The 17,731-nt window shown below is 36.9% G+C and overlaps 1 protein-coding gene across 3 annotated transcripts in view; it reads left to right on the top strand.

The window, feature by feature from the left end:
* Positions 1-17,731, top strand: part of SATB2 (SATB homeobox 2) — a 190,775-nt gene that overhangs the window by 114,017 nt on the left and 59,027 nt on the right. For all 3 annotated transcript variants that reach the window (XM_077745765.1, XM_077745764.1, XM_077745766.1), the window contains one exon: positions 137-609. In XM_077745765.1, the coding sequence (XP_077601891.1) occupies positions 137-609 (473 nt within the window). The remainder of the gene's footprint in view (positions 1-136; positions 610-17,731) is intronic.

Raw genomic sequence — 17,731 nt, 5'->3', positions numbered from 1 at the left:
GGGGCTTCCAGCTTTGTATGAAAAAAGTTTATGTTGTTAATATATCAAAAATATGATAATTCAGCACTACATATATTAGTAATAAATTATACCAATGAAAATAATGATGAATTATCATTTTTTTATCTCTTAACAGTGGAAAGAGTGGAACGAGAAAATCTTTCTGACTATTGTGTTCTGGGCCAGCGTCCAATGCATTTACCAAATATGAACCAGCTGGCATCCTTGGGGAAAACCAACGAACAGTCTCCTCATAGCCAAATCCATCACAGTACTCCAATCCGAAACCAAGTGCCCGCATTACAGCCCATCATGAGCCCTGGTCTTCTTTCTCCCCAGCTCAGTCCACAGCTTGTTAGACAACAAATAGCCATGGCCCATCTGATAAACCAACAGATTGCCGTTAGCCGGCTCCTGGCTCACCAGCATCCTCAAGCCATCAACCAGCAGTTCCTGAACCATCCACCCATTCCCAGAGCAGTTAAGCCAGAACCAACCAACTCTTCTGTAGAAGTCTCTCCAGATATCTACCAGCAAGTCAGAGATGAGCTGAAGAGGGCCAGTGTGTCCCAAGCTGTCTTTGCAAGAGTGGCATTCAACCGCACACAGGTATGATTAGCATTGCACGTGATAGTTGGTGGTTAAGAATAATATGAAGGACAGAATTGTGACATCTTTATCTCTTCAAAAAATTTTATCTATCTCAGAGCACACAGAATAAACTAATAATCCTTAGCTCAGGAAATACTTGATCCATGCATAACCATAATTAATTAATTAATTTCAGTAAGGTAATGAATATCTGTGAACCCATCACCCAACTCAAGACCCAAAATGTTACCAATGATTTGGGCCTACGTGCTCCATTCTTTCCTCATCTTCTCACCTGCTTTTCCCCAGGTATAATCCTGATCTTGAATTTTGTGTTTAACATTCACTTCTTTTTAAAAAACGAGTTCTAAAACTACTTATGCATGCACAATCTATTATTTACTTTGGTTTTGAACTTTATAAAAAGAATATCATTGTGTGTCATAATTTCTATAATTTTTTTAAAGCCTTTCAAAATGTACAAGTTAGATTTGAGATATTGATAAAGTCGAGGGTGCCTGGATGGTTCAGACAGTTAAGCATCTGACTCTTGACTTAGGCTCATATCATAATCTAATTGTTCATGGGATTGAGCCCCATGTCAGGCTCTGTGCTGACAGTATGGAGCCTGCTTGGGACTTTCTCTCTCTCTCCTCTCTCTGCCCTGACCTTGCTCACTCATGCTCTCTCTCTCTCTCAAAATAAATAAACATTAAAAAAAAGATATTGATAAGGTGGTAATGGATAATTTACTCATATTTTTTTAATATTTTGGGGGAATTACATGCCAATATAATAGTAAGCAATACAAAGATGAACAGTTTGTTTATGTAGATCTTATTTTATTGAGGCCCTCATCTCAGAGTTTCTGATTCCATAGTCTGGGAAAGGACCTAGAAATTTGCATTTGAGGCAAGGTCCCAGGTGATTCTGATGCTGCTGGTCTGGTAGCCATATTTTGAGAACGATTTATTTAGTCCTTACATGAGTAACCAAAGTAAAAATCTCAAGGAGATAATGACCTAGTAGTTAAAAAAAAAAAACCAAAATATATTCAGATAACAAAAGTAAAATGCAAAGTAAGGTGAATAGAGTGACAGTGGTTGTAGTGGGCATCCATGAGGAGCTGGGGGTAAGGAATACTTGCAGTAGGATAATATAGTGAGCCTTTAAGAGGACAGTAGGTTTAAATTTGACCACCCTACAAAATGCAGGGCAGGAAGCTAAGCTCAGTGCAGATGCAAAGATGAAAAAGATCATAGGCCAGCACATATTATGTTGCTGGGGAGTTAGACCTTGAAGGATAAATAGAATTTAACAGCCAAAGATGAAGAAGAAGGGTACTTTAGGCTAAAGGAATCAACAAGAAAAGTGCTGAGTCAGGCATGTGGGGGAGTAGTCGGTAGTTGATAGCAAGGCTAGATAATAAAACTTAAATGGGATAAACAGATCACAAAAGGTCTTAGGGCCATGCTGGGAACTTTGAACTTTATTTAATAGGCACTAGAAGCCATTGAAGGTCTTATATAGGAATATGCTATAATCTAATAATCAGAACTGGGCCTTAGGAAGATCTTTTTCTGTCTCAGGATAGCAAGAAGATAGGAATATTCTTTAGAAGACAGCCATAAGTGTCCGGCTGAAATGTGTAACGTTTTGAACTAGGCTAGTGGTGGTTGGATAGAGGGTACAGAATCAAGAAGAATTGTGGAAGTAAAGTTAACAGAGAGTGCAACCACCTGAATGGATAAAGAGGGGTGGACAGTAACGATAATGCCAAGGTTTGCACCTGTGGCTGAGAATAAATCTGTAATTATTTAGAGAATCAGAAAGAACACTGAAAGAGATAGTTGGAGTAAGGTGAGAGATTATTTTGGATCAGACTATTTGTCTCTGAAGTGCTGGCAGATTTCTTTCTTTCCTTTTTTTTTTTAAATGTTGATTTATTTATTTTGAGAGAGGGAGAGAGCAGAGGAGGGGAAGAGAGAGAAGGAGAGAGAAAATCCCAACCAGAATCTACACTGTCAGTATGGAGCCTGATGGGGGCTCAAACTCATGAACTATGAGATCATGACCTGAAATGAAATCAAGAGTTGGACACTGAACTGAATGAGCCACCCAAGTGCCCCGTACTGGCAGATTTCTTTAAATGTATTCAGAAGTCATTCAAAATATGAGTTTGGTGCTAAAAAGAGTTTTCAGGGTTAGAGAAAGATTAGAAATTTATTGATAGAGCCTGGGATTTAGAGAGTCAAAGGAAGGAAGAGGAAAAACCATCACCACTACTCCCACCAGGAAAAGAGGTGAAAGAAATGCCAGTAGAGAAGGGAGCAGGTGGAGATGAAAGAATAGGGAGGTAGTAGTGACAGTATACAGAATATGAATAAAGAGTTTGCGGAGGCATAAGAAGCTTGAAACCATGCCATGAAATTTGGGAATTGGTTGGGAGAGACCTTTGGCAAACTTAGAGTATAATTTCATTAGAGTTGAGAAGGCAGAAGCCAGAATTTAGGAGTCGAGGAGTGACTAACTATTGAGGATCCAGAAGCAGGGGCTGCAAATTAGTCTTTCCAAACTGTGGTGTTGAAAAGGAGGTCAGAAGTGTGTTGACAGCTTGAATGTGATAGAGAATCAATCTGAGATAGAAGGAATTGTGAGGTAGTCTGGGATCTCAGCTGAAGTTAACAGGCATGAACTAGTGATGGAACCAAGCACTGTGGTTTGGTAACAGTCTTCAGGAATGCTGGAACCAGAGGACTGGGAGCCGGGAAGAAGCACAGTGGGATGGTTTGAGGTTTGGTGCTGACAGATTAGGCATGGCAGGAGACCAAGAGGGTGAAATCTCCTGCTCCCTTGACTCTTAGCTAATTTATACATTCTATTATTGACAGACTCCGTTTACAGCATTTGAAAATGAGTTTGGAGGTCTACAGAGTTCTGCACATGTTCCAGATACCACTCTATGATTTCTTTTTTGACTCAAAGTACTAAAGTAGCATTTGTGTGTCTACAGTTATCTGAACTAGGGTTATGAAAATTTCTGGTCCTTTTGAGCCAATGTGTTACATGTTATTGCCGAATACAAAGTGGAAGGATGCATCTTTTAGTCTTTATTCTGTGTATATGTGTGTAGTTGTGTATTTGTGTGTATGTGCATGCATATGTGTGTATGTTCTTTCATCTGTCGTTCATGTGCATGAATAGGCATTTCATAGCTAGCCAACATTTTATTGGTTATATATACAGTTCCTTCGGCTAAGGATAAAATTGAAAGCATGGTTGTATTACTTTGGATTTTAGAATCAAATACAGTATATATTTTATCCAAATAGCATGAAGCCTGAGAGAAGACTCACAGAAAGGCTAGACAAAAGACAGACCATGTTGGTGTGAGAGAAAGCTCTGCCAAGGCCCTACACTCCTGGAGGTCTGTCTTCTCCTCCACAATCCTTTTTGTCTATTTTTATGGATTAATGATTTTTCTTTGGCATTGCCATCATTCAAGTGCCAAGTTATAAAAGGTCTAATTGAAGCATGGAACACATTTTATTATTTTCCTCCTGCCATTAAATTTGTAAGATGGCTACACCCAGAAAGGAACATTCACTTTCAATCAACATGAGCTTGAGTTCATGGGCCAGCCTTGAGGATATCAAATGGAAACTGCATAGGAATGTATGAGTATTTCCTTTTAAAATTCTGCTTTTAATTTGGGAAAGCTTTTCATCCCTCTGGGATCATAACCTGTTGTGTATAAAGCCCAACCTAATCAAGGTAGATGGTATTGACAGAATGACATAGTTTGAACTTAAGCTGGAGGTCAACAGGCAGATTGTTTTTGCTGTGTATACTGTAGTCACTAACAGCAAGGTTGGACAGCTGGGTTTCACCAGCAGCATCATTAAATGAAGAATATGGTATACTGTGCCCCATGAAACCAACCATTATTTTTCCAACTGTTAGGCTTTTTTGAGTAAAATCAGACATTTATGAATGATATCATGATTTGTCAGCTATAATAAACAAAAATTAACTTTATAGATAGTAATGCAAATGAAGTGTTAATCTTTGGGTAGAAAAGAATCTGACCATTTTGTTTTTCTCAAAGCAAACAGGATCAGAATCATTTATTTTAGATGAATACCTATGGCCAATATCAATCTTGTATCCAGTTGCTTTAGTGAGATGTAGCATACCTTCAGTACACTGAGTATTTTCTAGAAATAGTTCATGATCTCTATTATTCATTTATTAAAAATTCAATAAAAATTACCTTGGTTTGTCACACTGTAGTTTGTGTTTATGGATTTGTGCTCGATGATTGGACCGTGAACAACTAGTAATTAGAGAGAGAACAAATCACATGTATAACATTCATAAATGAAGCTAAAGCTGGAAAAAAACAAAACACATCAGCCTGGCTTTTCATGTTTAAAACTTCTAGAGGAACAACTCAAATTCATAACAAATAGCATTTGAAAATGCCAGGTCTCCAAGGAGAAACTATTAATTACTCTGTATATCTGATCCATTGCCACTATATCATCTGGTGATATAAAATAACACAATCGAGGGAATAGAGCTGTATTTCCAAGAGCTTGCTTTTTAAAAATTTTTTAATGTTTTTATTTATTTTTGAGATAGAGAGAAAGAACACGAGTGGAGGAGGAGCAGACAGAGAGAGAGACACAGAATCTGAATTAGGCCCCAGGCTCTGAGCTGTCAGCACAGAGCCTGACACGAGGTTTGAACTCATGAGATACAAGATCATGACTTGAGCCGAAGTCGGACGCTTAACCAACTAAGCCACCCAGTTGCCCTGCAAGAGCTTGCTTTGAATACATTTTTATTTTAATCAATGTGTCTTGAGATCATCCAATGCCAAGGTATCAAATTTTCAGCATGGTCACGAGACTAATGTAGTTCTAGATTCAGGGTATAGCAGAGCGTCACATCCTGTCTGTGCCATCAGGGTGATAGAAGACTGGTTTTGTCATTATGACCTTACAGAAAATATATTCTGAGCATTGTCACTTTCTTCTTTACTAGTCTTTTGGAAGAAAAGGCTAACCCCATTTTTTGAGTCTCTGAAGACATTTATGACAAATGAGAGATGTTTTCTCACCCGGTCATTAATTTTCAGGCAATTCCTGTGATATATTTCTAAGTATTTCTATTACCTATGGTCACAAAGTGAGGTGGTATGGGTAGTACACCAGAGGAAGCCGAGGCAGATAACATGCCTTCTCTGTTTTTGGTGTTCTACGTTGCCTCCACTCCTATTCCCCCATACTTTTGCTTCTAGCAGCTAGTAACTGCTGGTTAGTTTTTCGTTCAAAGGATGTTCCTCAGATTATTGGGTTTTGCTTCACTCACACTGGCACAATGCTGGAGATACTTAACTAAAGTCTACTAGGTACAGGAGGGTGGAAGACCAGCTCCCTTGCCTTCAGTAGTAGGGACAGCACTGAAGTGTGGCTTCCACTCCAGAAACTCTCCACAAACGAAGCTGAGGTGGGGACTGCTTGGGTTTCTTCCCTTCCCTGTCCCGCTTTTCCCACTACCTCACCAGTTTCCCTCTGCACTTCCTTAATAAATCACTTGCACAGGAGTCTTTATCTCAAGATGTGGTTTTAATCCCAGATTATAGATCTGTGTCACTGCTAGTCTAAATAGGCTTTTGGTTATATCATGGGGTAGTAGTTTGAATAAAACTTGTTTTCAATTTTATGCCTTACTACCTTCCAAATCTCAAGTAAGATATCACTATGCAAATAGTATAGGTGTTTTTACTGTACTACCTTCTCTTAGAAATGTCATTACTATTATTATTTAAACCCCTCTGTATTCAATGGACTGATACTGATACTGGCCAGATTTACTTATGATTATCAAATACAAGAAAGACAAAGAGGGAATGAAACAGAAATGGATACTGGACTTGAAGCCCTATGAGATCTTCCAAACTTGACTTAAATGAAAACCATCCTTACCAAGCCTAAATGGTGAATTATGTAATTCGTGTGAGATTCAGAGTAGTTTTTTTCCTTCGCTGTGCCCAGTGCTCTGTCAGTGATGTAAGTGGTGTTTGTAGGACTAATAATTTCAAGAAATAAGAAGACACAAGAAATAAGTGTTCTTTTCTTTTCTTTTCTTTTCTTTTTCTTCCTCCCTCCCTCTCTTTCTTTCTCTCTCTCTCTTCCTTCCTTCCTTCCTTCTTTCTTCTGCCCCTCCCTAGCTCCCTTTTTTCTTTTGTAGTTCATTTTCCCTTGCTAATATCCTAAATTGATGTTAGTATTGGCATACTTTCACTTCCTAGGCCTATGGACATTAAATAAGTCGCTTTGCTATTTACTATGTTTACTCACATCTGTGCTTTTTTGACAGTTAGATTATGAAAGCTAACCTTAAGTGTTCTTTTGCCCCTTGTCACTTTGTGGACTTAAAAATATTAATGAAAGGCTTGTGACAGTATGAAAAGATTCATGACAGTATTTTAAAAGACTTAGTATTACGAAGGAATGGTTGTGGGATGCCCGCTGACCTATAATAAAGATGGCTTCATAAAATATGCACAGTGAATCTTCCTGAATAGATAAACTATTCTCTAATTTATTTAAAAATCCAATGACCTACATATTCATATGTTCAGAAATCCCTCATTTACTAACACTGTTTCTCCTCCGAGACCTTCCATCTGAGCAAATCTGTTAAATGAAGTAGAGGAAGCTTTGATCCAAACTAGGCTAAATCCATTGGAACGGCTGCTCTCCCACATATGAATGGGAGCATTAGAGTGCCAGAAAGGGGAAATTAGGTGTGACCCACGTTCCTTCTCTGCACAACTATCCCCTTTCCTTGGCGCTAGAGTTCAGGAAATACCCTTACATAAGGAATCAACAGTCCGAAGTTTCTACAATTTGAAAATGAGGCTTTTTCCACCTTCATTATTTATATAATAGAGTTATTTTCCTTTTTCCTCTAGCATATTACATCACAACTCAGAAAGTTCAGGTCCATTTTCTGTTTCAGGTAGCTCTCCTGAGCCAATTCTTAGAAACATGTTTTCAGTAGATACACAGATGTGTTTCACAAAATGTGCTATTCTGTAACAGTAGGCCTCTAATTTGGTATCTTGCTCCTTCTTCAGTTTGATGCAAAAGTCACTGAATTACACAATTTGCAACCTTTTGTCATAGGCTTTGCTTGAGAAAGTTGTTCATTGTGGGTCTTATCTGATAGAAAAAAGGGTTTTAAAAATCCTTTGGGAAGTCATTTGGTTGACCTGTCCTTATTTGACTACTTTTTATTTTTTATGAGATTTTGCAAAAAATCTGCTCTTTACTCATCAAAGCCACATCGTTTGAAGAAACTTAAAGCCAGGGTCATAAATACAATTTTATAAAGTGACTCAGCAACTGGAGAATGTTTTCAGCAGATTGGAAAATTAGATTAAACAATGTATCAGGAAAGTTGGCAGTAAGGTCAACAGCTAGAAATGTACATATCTGTGTGAAATGACATGGGTTTTGCTTTTATGCTTTATTGACACCATGCTTATAGTATATGCACACCTGTGTTATTCAGGTTAAAAATGTCTAAGGACTTGCTAAACAGTATACTTTGAAGTGGCACAGTTAGGAAGAGGTATATAGCAACAACATGAACATTTTAGCAACCAAAATATTTGGAAATCTGAACTTAAGTGTATTACCATTCAGTGTCGGGGAGGAAAAAGTCTTGTGTTTGATTTATACATATTGTTAGCCAAAGATAGGCATGATTTAATTACACATAAAGTTTATATTTGTAGAAAACTTGACCTCCAGGATATTCAGAATTATTTCTCGGCCAACCTCTGGTCTCAGTCATCATTATTTCTTACTATGCAATAGAGATACGGGAGCTCAGCAAGTCATACAGGAGTAGAGCACAATGCAAATCCAGGGGTCTTGACTCCATGGTCCAGTGAGCTGGTTATAAAATGACAAGGAAGCCTGTGAGAAAAAGGAAGTCCATCCACTGAAAGGTGGCCTGTATATATGAAATGCTGCAGATCAGGCATGAACATGTTATTGGGTTTTGAAGCCAATAATACACCCTCTTTTGATTTGAACATTAAATTAATAAAGTGGGAAAAGATGGCCCTGCTTGCTTCATAAAATAGGCAGTCTTTCATTTCAGAACCACTGGCTTGAATTCATAGATTTAAAGATTATAATAATATTAATATTTCTCAGGATAGCAGTGTCTCCAAGTTCTTAGATGGCCTAAGGATGATGGATAGCCTCTTATTAGTGGTCTCACTTTAGCTCCTCTTGTGCATATACAAACTAACATTAATTAGCACCTTTTAGGCAATTCCAACTGAAGAGGATGGAGGAGATACTGGCTTTGTGTTCTGGGTAAAGAGAAGGTTGACTCAGTAGCTGTCAAAACATATATAACCCCTCCTCATTACTTTTTTTTTTGGTAAAGATTTACTTTTTAAATGTTTATTTGAGAGAGAGAAAGAGAGACTGCATGCATGTCAGGGAGGGGCAGAGAGAGAAATAGAGAGAATCCCAAGCAGGCCCGGCACCGTCAGTGCAGGGGAGGCCCATGCAGGGCTCAAACTCACAAACCTTGAGATCATGCATAAACTGAGCTGAAGTCAAGTCAGACATTTAACCAACAGAGTCACCCAGGTGCCCGAATAACTGTCTCCTCATTCTTAAATCTACTTGAAATAGAAAGTTTTGTGTAAAATAATATATAAAGACACCTGCCCCTCCTTTATAAAACTGGCACCAAAAAATCAGAGGAAATAAAGATGATGGAGCCCTGTTTTGTCATTTCCTATCCCTGACCAGTATCCCTAACTTAAAAATTAGTTACTAAACTAATTATAGAAAATTCAGTTTTCTTCATTTTAACTAAAAAGTCTTCCTTTAGGGGGTAGATTTATAAGCCTTTGTCACCTTTTTTTCTGACAAGGAGTGATCAGCTCCTTTGACACAGATAAATAGTCTCGATTTTCAATAAGGACTTTCTTATACCTCCTATGAGTGTCTCAATATAGACCTGTATTTTTAGTATGAAGGTCTATTTTAGTATTTAACTAGTCTCCTCCAATCCTGGGTGATGTTTACAATTAAAGTAGAATTTTTATAGAAGAAATACAAGGAACACTAGCTTTAGATCCCATTATTTATATACTTTTCACCATTGCTTATTTAAAGTAATAAAAAAAAAAATACACAAGGAGTGTTCCTTTCATGGCCATTGATTGAAATGATGACCATTTGGCCTGGGGTTAAGTGCATGTTTGTTCAGATAAAACAAATTAAGTTTAGAGGCCAGAAATGCTGTGAAAAAAATATAACTGAATCAATTTGAAGTCAGTTGGAGATTATAAGGTTGTTTACATTCTGTCTACAAGTTTTGTACCTAAAATTATCAGTGCACGTCACAGCATTCAGTTTCAAACATCTTTGACTGCAGTGCCCTGTGGGAAATACCTTTTACATCATGAGCTGGTACACACACTCACACATATGCACATATGTGTACTTGTCTGCCTTGAGCTCCATCTCATTTCCACCTGTACTTTTGTCTATCTGTATATTTCTAAAGCAAAACCTTCATGAAGGGGAAAAAAAAAACCCTTCAGGTAATAATACTTGCACCATGTATGAAACACCTTGGTAATTTCCAATCTATTTAATTACATGTCCTTATAAAAAACTAGTTATGTTCTACTGAAATCTATCATCCACTAATAATTATGGCCCATGTTTAAACAGTGATGCAAATTAATGCTTATTTTAAATGATTACAGAGTTACTTACGGAAGAAAAGTTTCACTTTTCTAAAAAATAAAAAGAGTATTTTGGTTTAGTGACGTGCTGGAAACCATATGATCATTCCAATTTATATAATTAGTTAAAATTTTCTTTACATTCCTCTATTCCAAATAATTTTAAGTATTCTGCTTCCTAAAATTTATTCTTTACTTTTTCTGCCTTCTATATGGGAAGACGTTTAGCAGAATGTAAGTGGAGGACCTTGAAGATTTGAAGTTACAAATTTAAAATAAGAATTATACTTTGTATTAGTTCTGTAATTATTTGATATAGTTCTGTATATTCTGTATTCATTCATCTAAAAAATATTTATTAAGCATTCAGAAGCTATGGTAAACATTATAATGGAAGCTAAGATTTATTGAACACTTAACATGTATCAGTTATAAGCTGTAGGGAATCCTATGAGGGGAGTACAATTATTATATCAGTTTTACAGGTGAGGAAACTGTGCCATAGGAAGATTAATTTAATCCTTGGCTAATTGAAGCCCTATTTTGAACCCAGCAGTTTTGCCCTTAGAGCTCACATGCTCAACAACCATTTTATTCTCAATTATTTCTGATCTCATAGAACAGAACATGAAAGATACAGTCCCTCTTTCAGGGAGGTTGAAGGGGTAAGCAGGCTTTCAAACCAGTAATCCCATGGTGGATAATAAGTACTGCGATATGTTACATGTACTGTGTGAGAACATATGTTTTTGACCTTGGAGGTGATTGAAGTTAATGCAGAAATATTTCAGCAGGAAAAAAAAATGTTTTATAACTGTTTCAGGACAAAGTCAACTCATATGTTAACAGACTGCTTTACTTTTTATATCTGAATGCGTTTGATATATTTGAGATATAAATATTCAATAAATGTATGTTTTTGGTTTGGTTTGTTTTGTTTTGGGAAAGTACTATTTTTGCCAATGTTTTGACAAAGTAGCCAAAGCTAGTAAATTTTTTGGGCAGTTTGCCAGCAGTTGTTTCACATAATACACATAGAAACTAGAAATAACCAGGGCCCAGAACTTTGTGAATGCAATAGTCATGTGCCAGGTACTTGAGGTGTTAGTAGAAACCACGTATGTGCCCAGAGCTGAGAACACCACTGGTAAATGTTTCCAAGGAGAACCTGTTCAGTTCTCTATTTGCTTTTGATTTTTGGTACTCATGTGTTTAGAAAATTTTGGCTTGGATTGTGCATAACCCCCCCATTCCAGTACCTAAGAAGGGAAGGGATAAAAAGGAAAAAAAAAGGGAGAAAAAAAAACCTGTTTATCTAATTGCATCTATCTTTGCATTGAATAGGTAGGTAAAAATAGTAAAGTTGCCAGAAATCTGTTTCTAGCTAAATTCCTCCATTGTATGTGCCCGGACAAAGGGATTGCTGTTAGGAGAGCACGGATGATTTTGGTTGTACCCACTCACTTTGTGTTGCATGCCGACTGTATTCTGATGTGTCAGTAGCACACTATAGTTTTCTTGTGTCCACTAGAAGGAAAAGTTGTCTCTGAGAGAAGTGTTTTACTTAATAATTTGCAGATCGGGAGTACATGAAATATTTGTTCTAAAGTGGAGTCTGAATGGCTCAGAATTTCAGTTTCCACTATCTTAGTGTTTACAGTAGGTTGAATGAAAAGATCTTGAGTGTGATACGTGGTCCAATAGGGCCAGTTCCTGTCTCTTCAGCAAAGATAGGACTCCCACATCTCAGAAAATTTTTTTAAATACATTTGGTGCATTCTTAGAGCTTTGTATTTCTGCATATTCCCAGCTACCCACTAAACACAAATTATACAGATTCTTCTCCCAAGGAGTTTACTGTATGATGGAGAGAAGAGGTTTTCTGGTAGCACAATGTAAAAGATGATGAGTGTCATAAATGCCAGATAGAACCAGTGCCATCTCAGTTCAAAGGAGGGAGAGACTATTGCCAACCGCAGTGTATATGCATACACACATATGTACATAGTATTTTAGTGAATTACAGAATACATTTCTACAGCAACAACATTTGTCTGCAAATGTTACTTTTGTATATGCATTTATATTTGCAGAGTACATTAATTCCCTTTGGATGCTCAGTTCTATCCACCCCCATTCTACAACCATGCTACATGCATAGGCTCTCTCTCCTAATAAAGAAATATTGTAATAAAGAGAGGTTTTATTAAACTAATGCAATAACTACATTTTCTTTGAGGATTTAACACATCATTTTTAATAATAAAAATCAAATTGTCATTGTTGTGCCCTGTATACTTTTTATTCAAATCAGCCTAAGTACTCTGGCTTCGTGGCTGAGCAGTACTCTAGGGGGTGAGAGGAGGGTGAGTATTTTTAGCATTACACAAATGAATTTCAGCATTCAGGTTCATAGTGGGGTTGTGGATTATGGATACGGAACCCAGGGAAACCTGTTAATATTCGTGAGCAGAGGGGAAAATGCCTGGAAGGAAATGAGATTGGAGATGAGGGGAGAACCACTTGCGTTAGGCCAGCTTCAGGTGGGATGTCAGCACATTCTGCAGCCACACAGCTGGCTCCACAGCTTCTGTAACTGTGCGCTAGCCGCTGAGATACAAGAACTGGCTTTGTACGATTAGACCAGGAATTTGGTGTTACTTGGTTTTCACAAAAGATTTCTGGTTTTTGGCTCCCATGCCAGCTGGAACCAGACATTTCAGAATTGTGTGAAAAGTAAGGCTAACAAATGAGCACGCAAACATAAAGAGGGAAGACATGAAAAGTGAGACGTGAAGAGTGCCTTTGGAAGATTGTTTTTATTTTTTATTTTTTTTATTTTGAGGCAAGTATGTGATAGATCATTCTCAGGAGTAGGATGAAGGCTTGGCTGATATGACTGACAAGACCCTTTCTACCTTTGACCCTCGATAATTTTAATCTGTAGAATGGGGGTATATGTGTCTTTGAACCTTGGTGACTGTTTATGACATCATTGATTTAAAGCAAAACATAAATATGAAAATATATGTATTTTCAGACTCGCTATTGCGTATTACATTTCAATCCATACATCCTTAGAGTTGTAGCTTGATTTCTGAAGATCATTATTAAATAGCTTATATACAATTAAAATACATTATTAGGGAATGGGGTTTATTTTCTCTAAAATCTATCTTTGTTCAGATTGGAACTCAAAACTTTGAAACTATTTGCTTTGATGATAAATGAGTATTTTTTTTGGTTGAGTTACTTCAAAGGTATGTGTTACAATAAATATGTGAACATTGCAAGTTACCCTTTATACCTCCCACTTCAGCTGCAACAAACAGAAGTGTAATTTACAGAAATGAAAACAGTCTCCAGCTAGCTTGAAGCTTTTTCCAAGGGGGAGCACTGGGGTTTGCTGGGCCAGTTTCCTCAGTACACACCTGGTATATATCACTTTAAAAAATAAATTATGCCTCATTAAATTACAATTAAATGGAATCATGATCATTTGTTTTTCTGGAAGGAAGATGTTTTGCATATTGAAAGCCTAATTTGTTGCAGGTGACAAAAAGGCTGAATAGATTATCTAATATCACTTCATTTTAGGGGTAATGTTTGCTGGTTATTTTGTGTATACTCCAGTAGTTCAGAATTATATTAATGTGGACTGTAGTAGTTTTACTTCAAAATGTCTTCTACCACTTTATCAGTTTTTGTATCTTTTTTTTTTAAGCTTTTAAGGAAAAAGAAACTTCTCTTGGTGTTCTAGATCAGTCATGCTGTTTCTTTTCCTTCCAGTGATTTAATGCTGGCCAATCCCTCCCTTGCCTAGTCTCGTTGTTATCTCTATAGCCACGTACTGTGTATATGTCCAGTCCCAGTCAAGTTAAGTCCCACTTCTTCCAAAATGTTTTCCCTGAGTTGGCAATACTTTTACTCTTCTGAACTGAGCCGGTGTTCATTCTATCTGGAATTTATGACACTTGTCATCTTTTACATTGTGTTTCTATAAACCATCATACAGTGAACTCTTTGGCAACAGAATCTGTGTCTTCTTAATCTTTTCATTCCTTTCTGAGCTTCATACCAAGTCATAAATAAGAAATGAATTAATAGACTAATCTGTCATTTTTTCGTAATAGGTACACTGAGTCTGGGATTCCCTAGATAATCAGTGGGTGATAGAGCCTGATTTGACAGAATTACCAAAGGTCTGGGAGATACGAAGAACTAGTGTCTGTTGAAATCTAGGCAGTAATGACCTCCAGTGTTGCTGTCAGTCCTGGAGTGGCCTGGGAAGGTTTGAGGGGTTCGAACTCAGCGTTTGTAAAACCTGGCCCAGGTTTTGGTTCTCTTCTTGCTCTCTTAAACAATTAAGGGCTCAGGGCACCTGAGTGGCTAGGTCGATTAAGCGGCCGACTTCGGCCATGATCTCTTGGTCTATGAGTTCTAGCCCCACGTTGGGCTCTGTGCTGACAGCTTGGAGCCTGGAGCCTGCTTCAGATTCTGTGTCTCCCTCTCTCTCTATGCCCCTCCCCTGCTCAAAAATAAACGTTAAAAAATAAAAATAAAACAAACAAAAACAATTAAGGGCTCATCAGAAGCAGTTTCTCACCTGTCCCAGACAAGGCCCCAAGGCTAGTACAGAAACTTAAAACTAAATTTTAGAGAGCCAGTCATGGTAATGTTTCCCAATCATTTCTGAGTTATCAGCATGTATTTTACACAGGAACAATTTGGGGCAAACTATATAAATTGTTGAAGAAATATGGAGATCATAATAATGTAAACAAGAAAGCTCATCAACAGGAATTGCAGATTCAGAAACGATAAGATCAATTCATTTGTCACAAAGAAATATTATTTAAAACGCTCAAAATAAGTATATCAATTTTTCGTTTTAAAAATCAGCCCAAATTCTTTGTTTTGTTTGTGGAGATAGCCTCTAGTAGCAACGGAACTAGATGGCATTATATTATCTCTTGTGCTTTCAATTATGTTGTTTTTATTGAATTTTCTGCCAACATCATATACAAAATCTTTCATTAAAAGGCCAGGGAGAAGGCCAATTTGAGGTTCTTTTGTGCCCGACTCACTTCTTTTTTCAGTGACTTGTAATCCAAGAGCTGTCGTGCAAGGTGGCTTTCTTCCCTGTGCAGATGTTCACACTACTCCTTTTCAGTCAACATGTTTCTTGGTCTTACATAACCTCAGCGAACACCATGCTGGGAATTGTTATAATCTCTCCCTTGAGAAGGCTCTGTTGCCTACAATGAGAAAAATTCTTAATGACCACTTTACTCAATACTCGCAATATGTTTTAATATGATTACTGATATGAAAGTTTAATAAGCAATATCCTGGTTAATTTATTAATTTCCCTCAATTTTCACATTCTCAATATTCATGACCTTTCTATTTATAAAAGTACACTTTTTTCTTCCTTTCTTTTTTTTTTTTTTTTTTCTTTTTCAGTGCCCAGGTGCCATGCCACATTCTCTGTATCTCAGGCCACATAATGGGAATGTTTAAGTGACACCTCCTGCCTGGCTGGTTGATAATTAAAATGCCAGACAGCATAGTGGCAAGGGCTTTAGAAATATTTATGTGAGATAAATTATTAATTTATGTTCTATTCAAGACAGTTTCAATATGATAAACATTTACTTATCTTGATAATTAGATAAGGTGGTTTGTGGTATAAATTATGCCATAGATTTTCTTCTGATTTTTTTTAATTTTTTTCACTATGGTGATTTTCAGCTAACTAAATAAACTCACTCTACATTTATGAACCTACAGAATTTGGACTCTGTTTTTTAAAATTCCAGTTTAAATAGTGAGGAGCACATAAATAACCAAAATGAAAAAGACTTAACAAAACAACTAAAACTCTTTTTGTGCTCACCAGTTAGCCACTCGTTATTGAAAATGTCTGAGGTAAAAAGAATCTGCTTTGGGACCATGGCTACACAGATGAGACTTTAAGTAAATAATTTAGAACAGTGTTCTCATTCTCTGGGGCAATACATAAGAGGCAGCAGTGGCCACCTTGTTGGTTAGAGACTTTGTCTTCAATTAGGCAAATAAAACAGAGGCAATAGTATATTCCACTGGCCCCTTAAAATACAAACATCGCGTCTCCTTCGCTTCAGAATTGATGTTGATGAGCAATCATTTACAAGGATGCTTTGTCTTGATTTTTCTTAGAGATGGATTCATTTCTCTATAAGGTTGTCCAACATGTAAAAAACGTGGGGCAAGGATTTTGGTGTAGAGGGGGAAGAAAGTCAACCAAGCCAAATGGGAAACAAGTAAAAGACCTATACTTCAGAATAATTTTTTTTTATTGATTACAAATGAACAAACTTGCTATTTTGAACCTGGTCCACTAGAACAATAGTTTTTGTTATTTCACTATTTTGTATGTAAGATCTTTACTATAATGTACTCCCCTTGCAAAAATAGTTCCACACAAGAAAAATACTTTTACACACTGCCTTTGAGGTACCATAATTATAATAACTAGTGTAAAGACTATATCCATGCAGCCCCTAAAATTCCTTCATGTTTGGTAGTCGGAAATTTATTAAAATGCTAAAGTTGCTTATGCTGGAGAGAGAAGGAGGAGGAGGGGACGGATTCATCCTGTATGCACCGAGTTCATTATTAAGAAAAGCTCAGAAAACATCAATCTTCGTGTCTTATTGGTATTGATTTTAAATCCACTTCCCTCTTCTCTACATATTAATTTGGAGATTTTTTATCATAGAACAAATTCATTATTAATATTTCAAGTTGCTTCATGCAAGCAGAAAGTAGGATAACTTAAGGCAGAACCGACTTTGAGTTTCAAAAAAGAATCCATACCTAGATTGTATAACATTTTCTGGACGAAAGATGTCTTTTGCTTCTAAAAGCATGATAAGAAATCTAGATTTTCTTATGATCATTTTACCAATACAGTATTTTCACATATTTTTGTACCTTTTCCTTATCTTGGGCATGCATGCACACAGACACACACATAGCATAACATTTCTTCTAGCTTCATTGTATGGCTTATTTTATTCTTATTTGCAAAGACTTCTCTATTCAAAGCAACATGACATGCATATTGCAGAACTATCATATGGCATGCTACTGATACATCCTTATAAATTGTCTTATGTGATACTTTGAGTGGTGATTGCCTCCTTGGAGTGCTAATAGCTGTGTGATGCACACTCTTGTGATATTTGCTTCACTATATCATAAATGTATTACTTATGTCTAAAAATTGCCTACTTTACCCTGAAGATTTCTGGCCAACCAGAGGTGGTATATTCTTCTTGGATCTAACATCTTTTT

This window comes from Crocuta crocuta, unplaced genomic scaffold (genome assembly GCF_008692635.1).
Source record: "Crocuta crocuta isolate KB4526 unplaced genomic scaffold, BGI_CrCroc_1.0 scaffold564, whole genome shotgun sequence".
Taxonomy (NCBI): Eukaryota; Metazoa; Chordata; class Mammalia; order Carnivora; family Hyaenidae; genus Crocuta; species Crocuta crocuta.
Note: the sequence above shows the minus strand (reverse complement) of the source record. Positions and strands in the feature narration are given on the sequence as shown.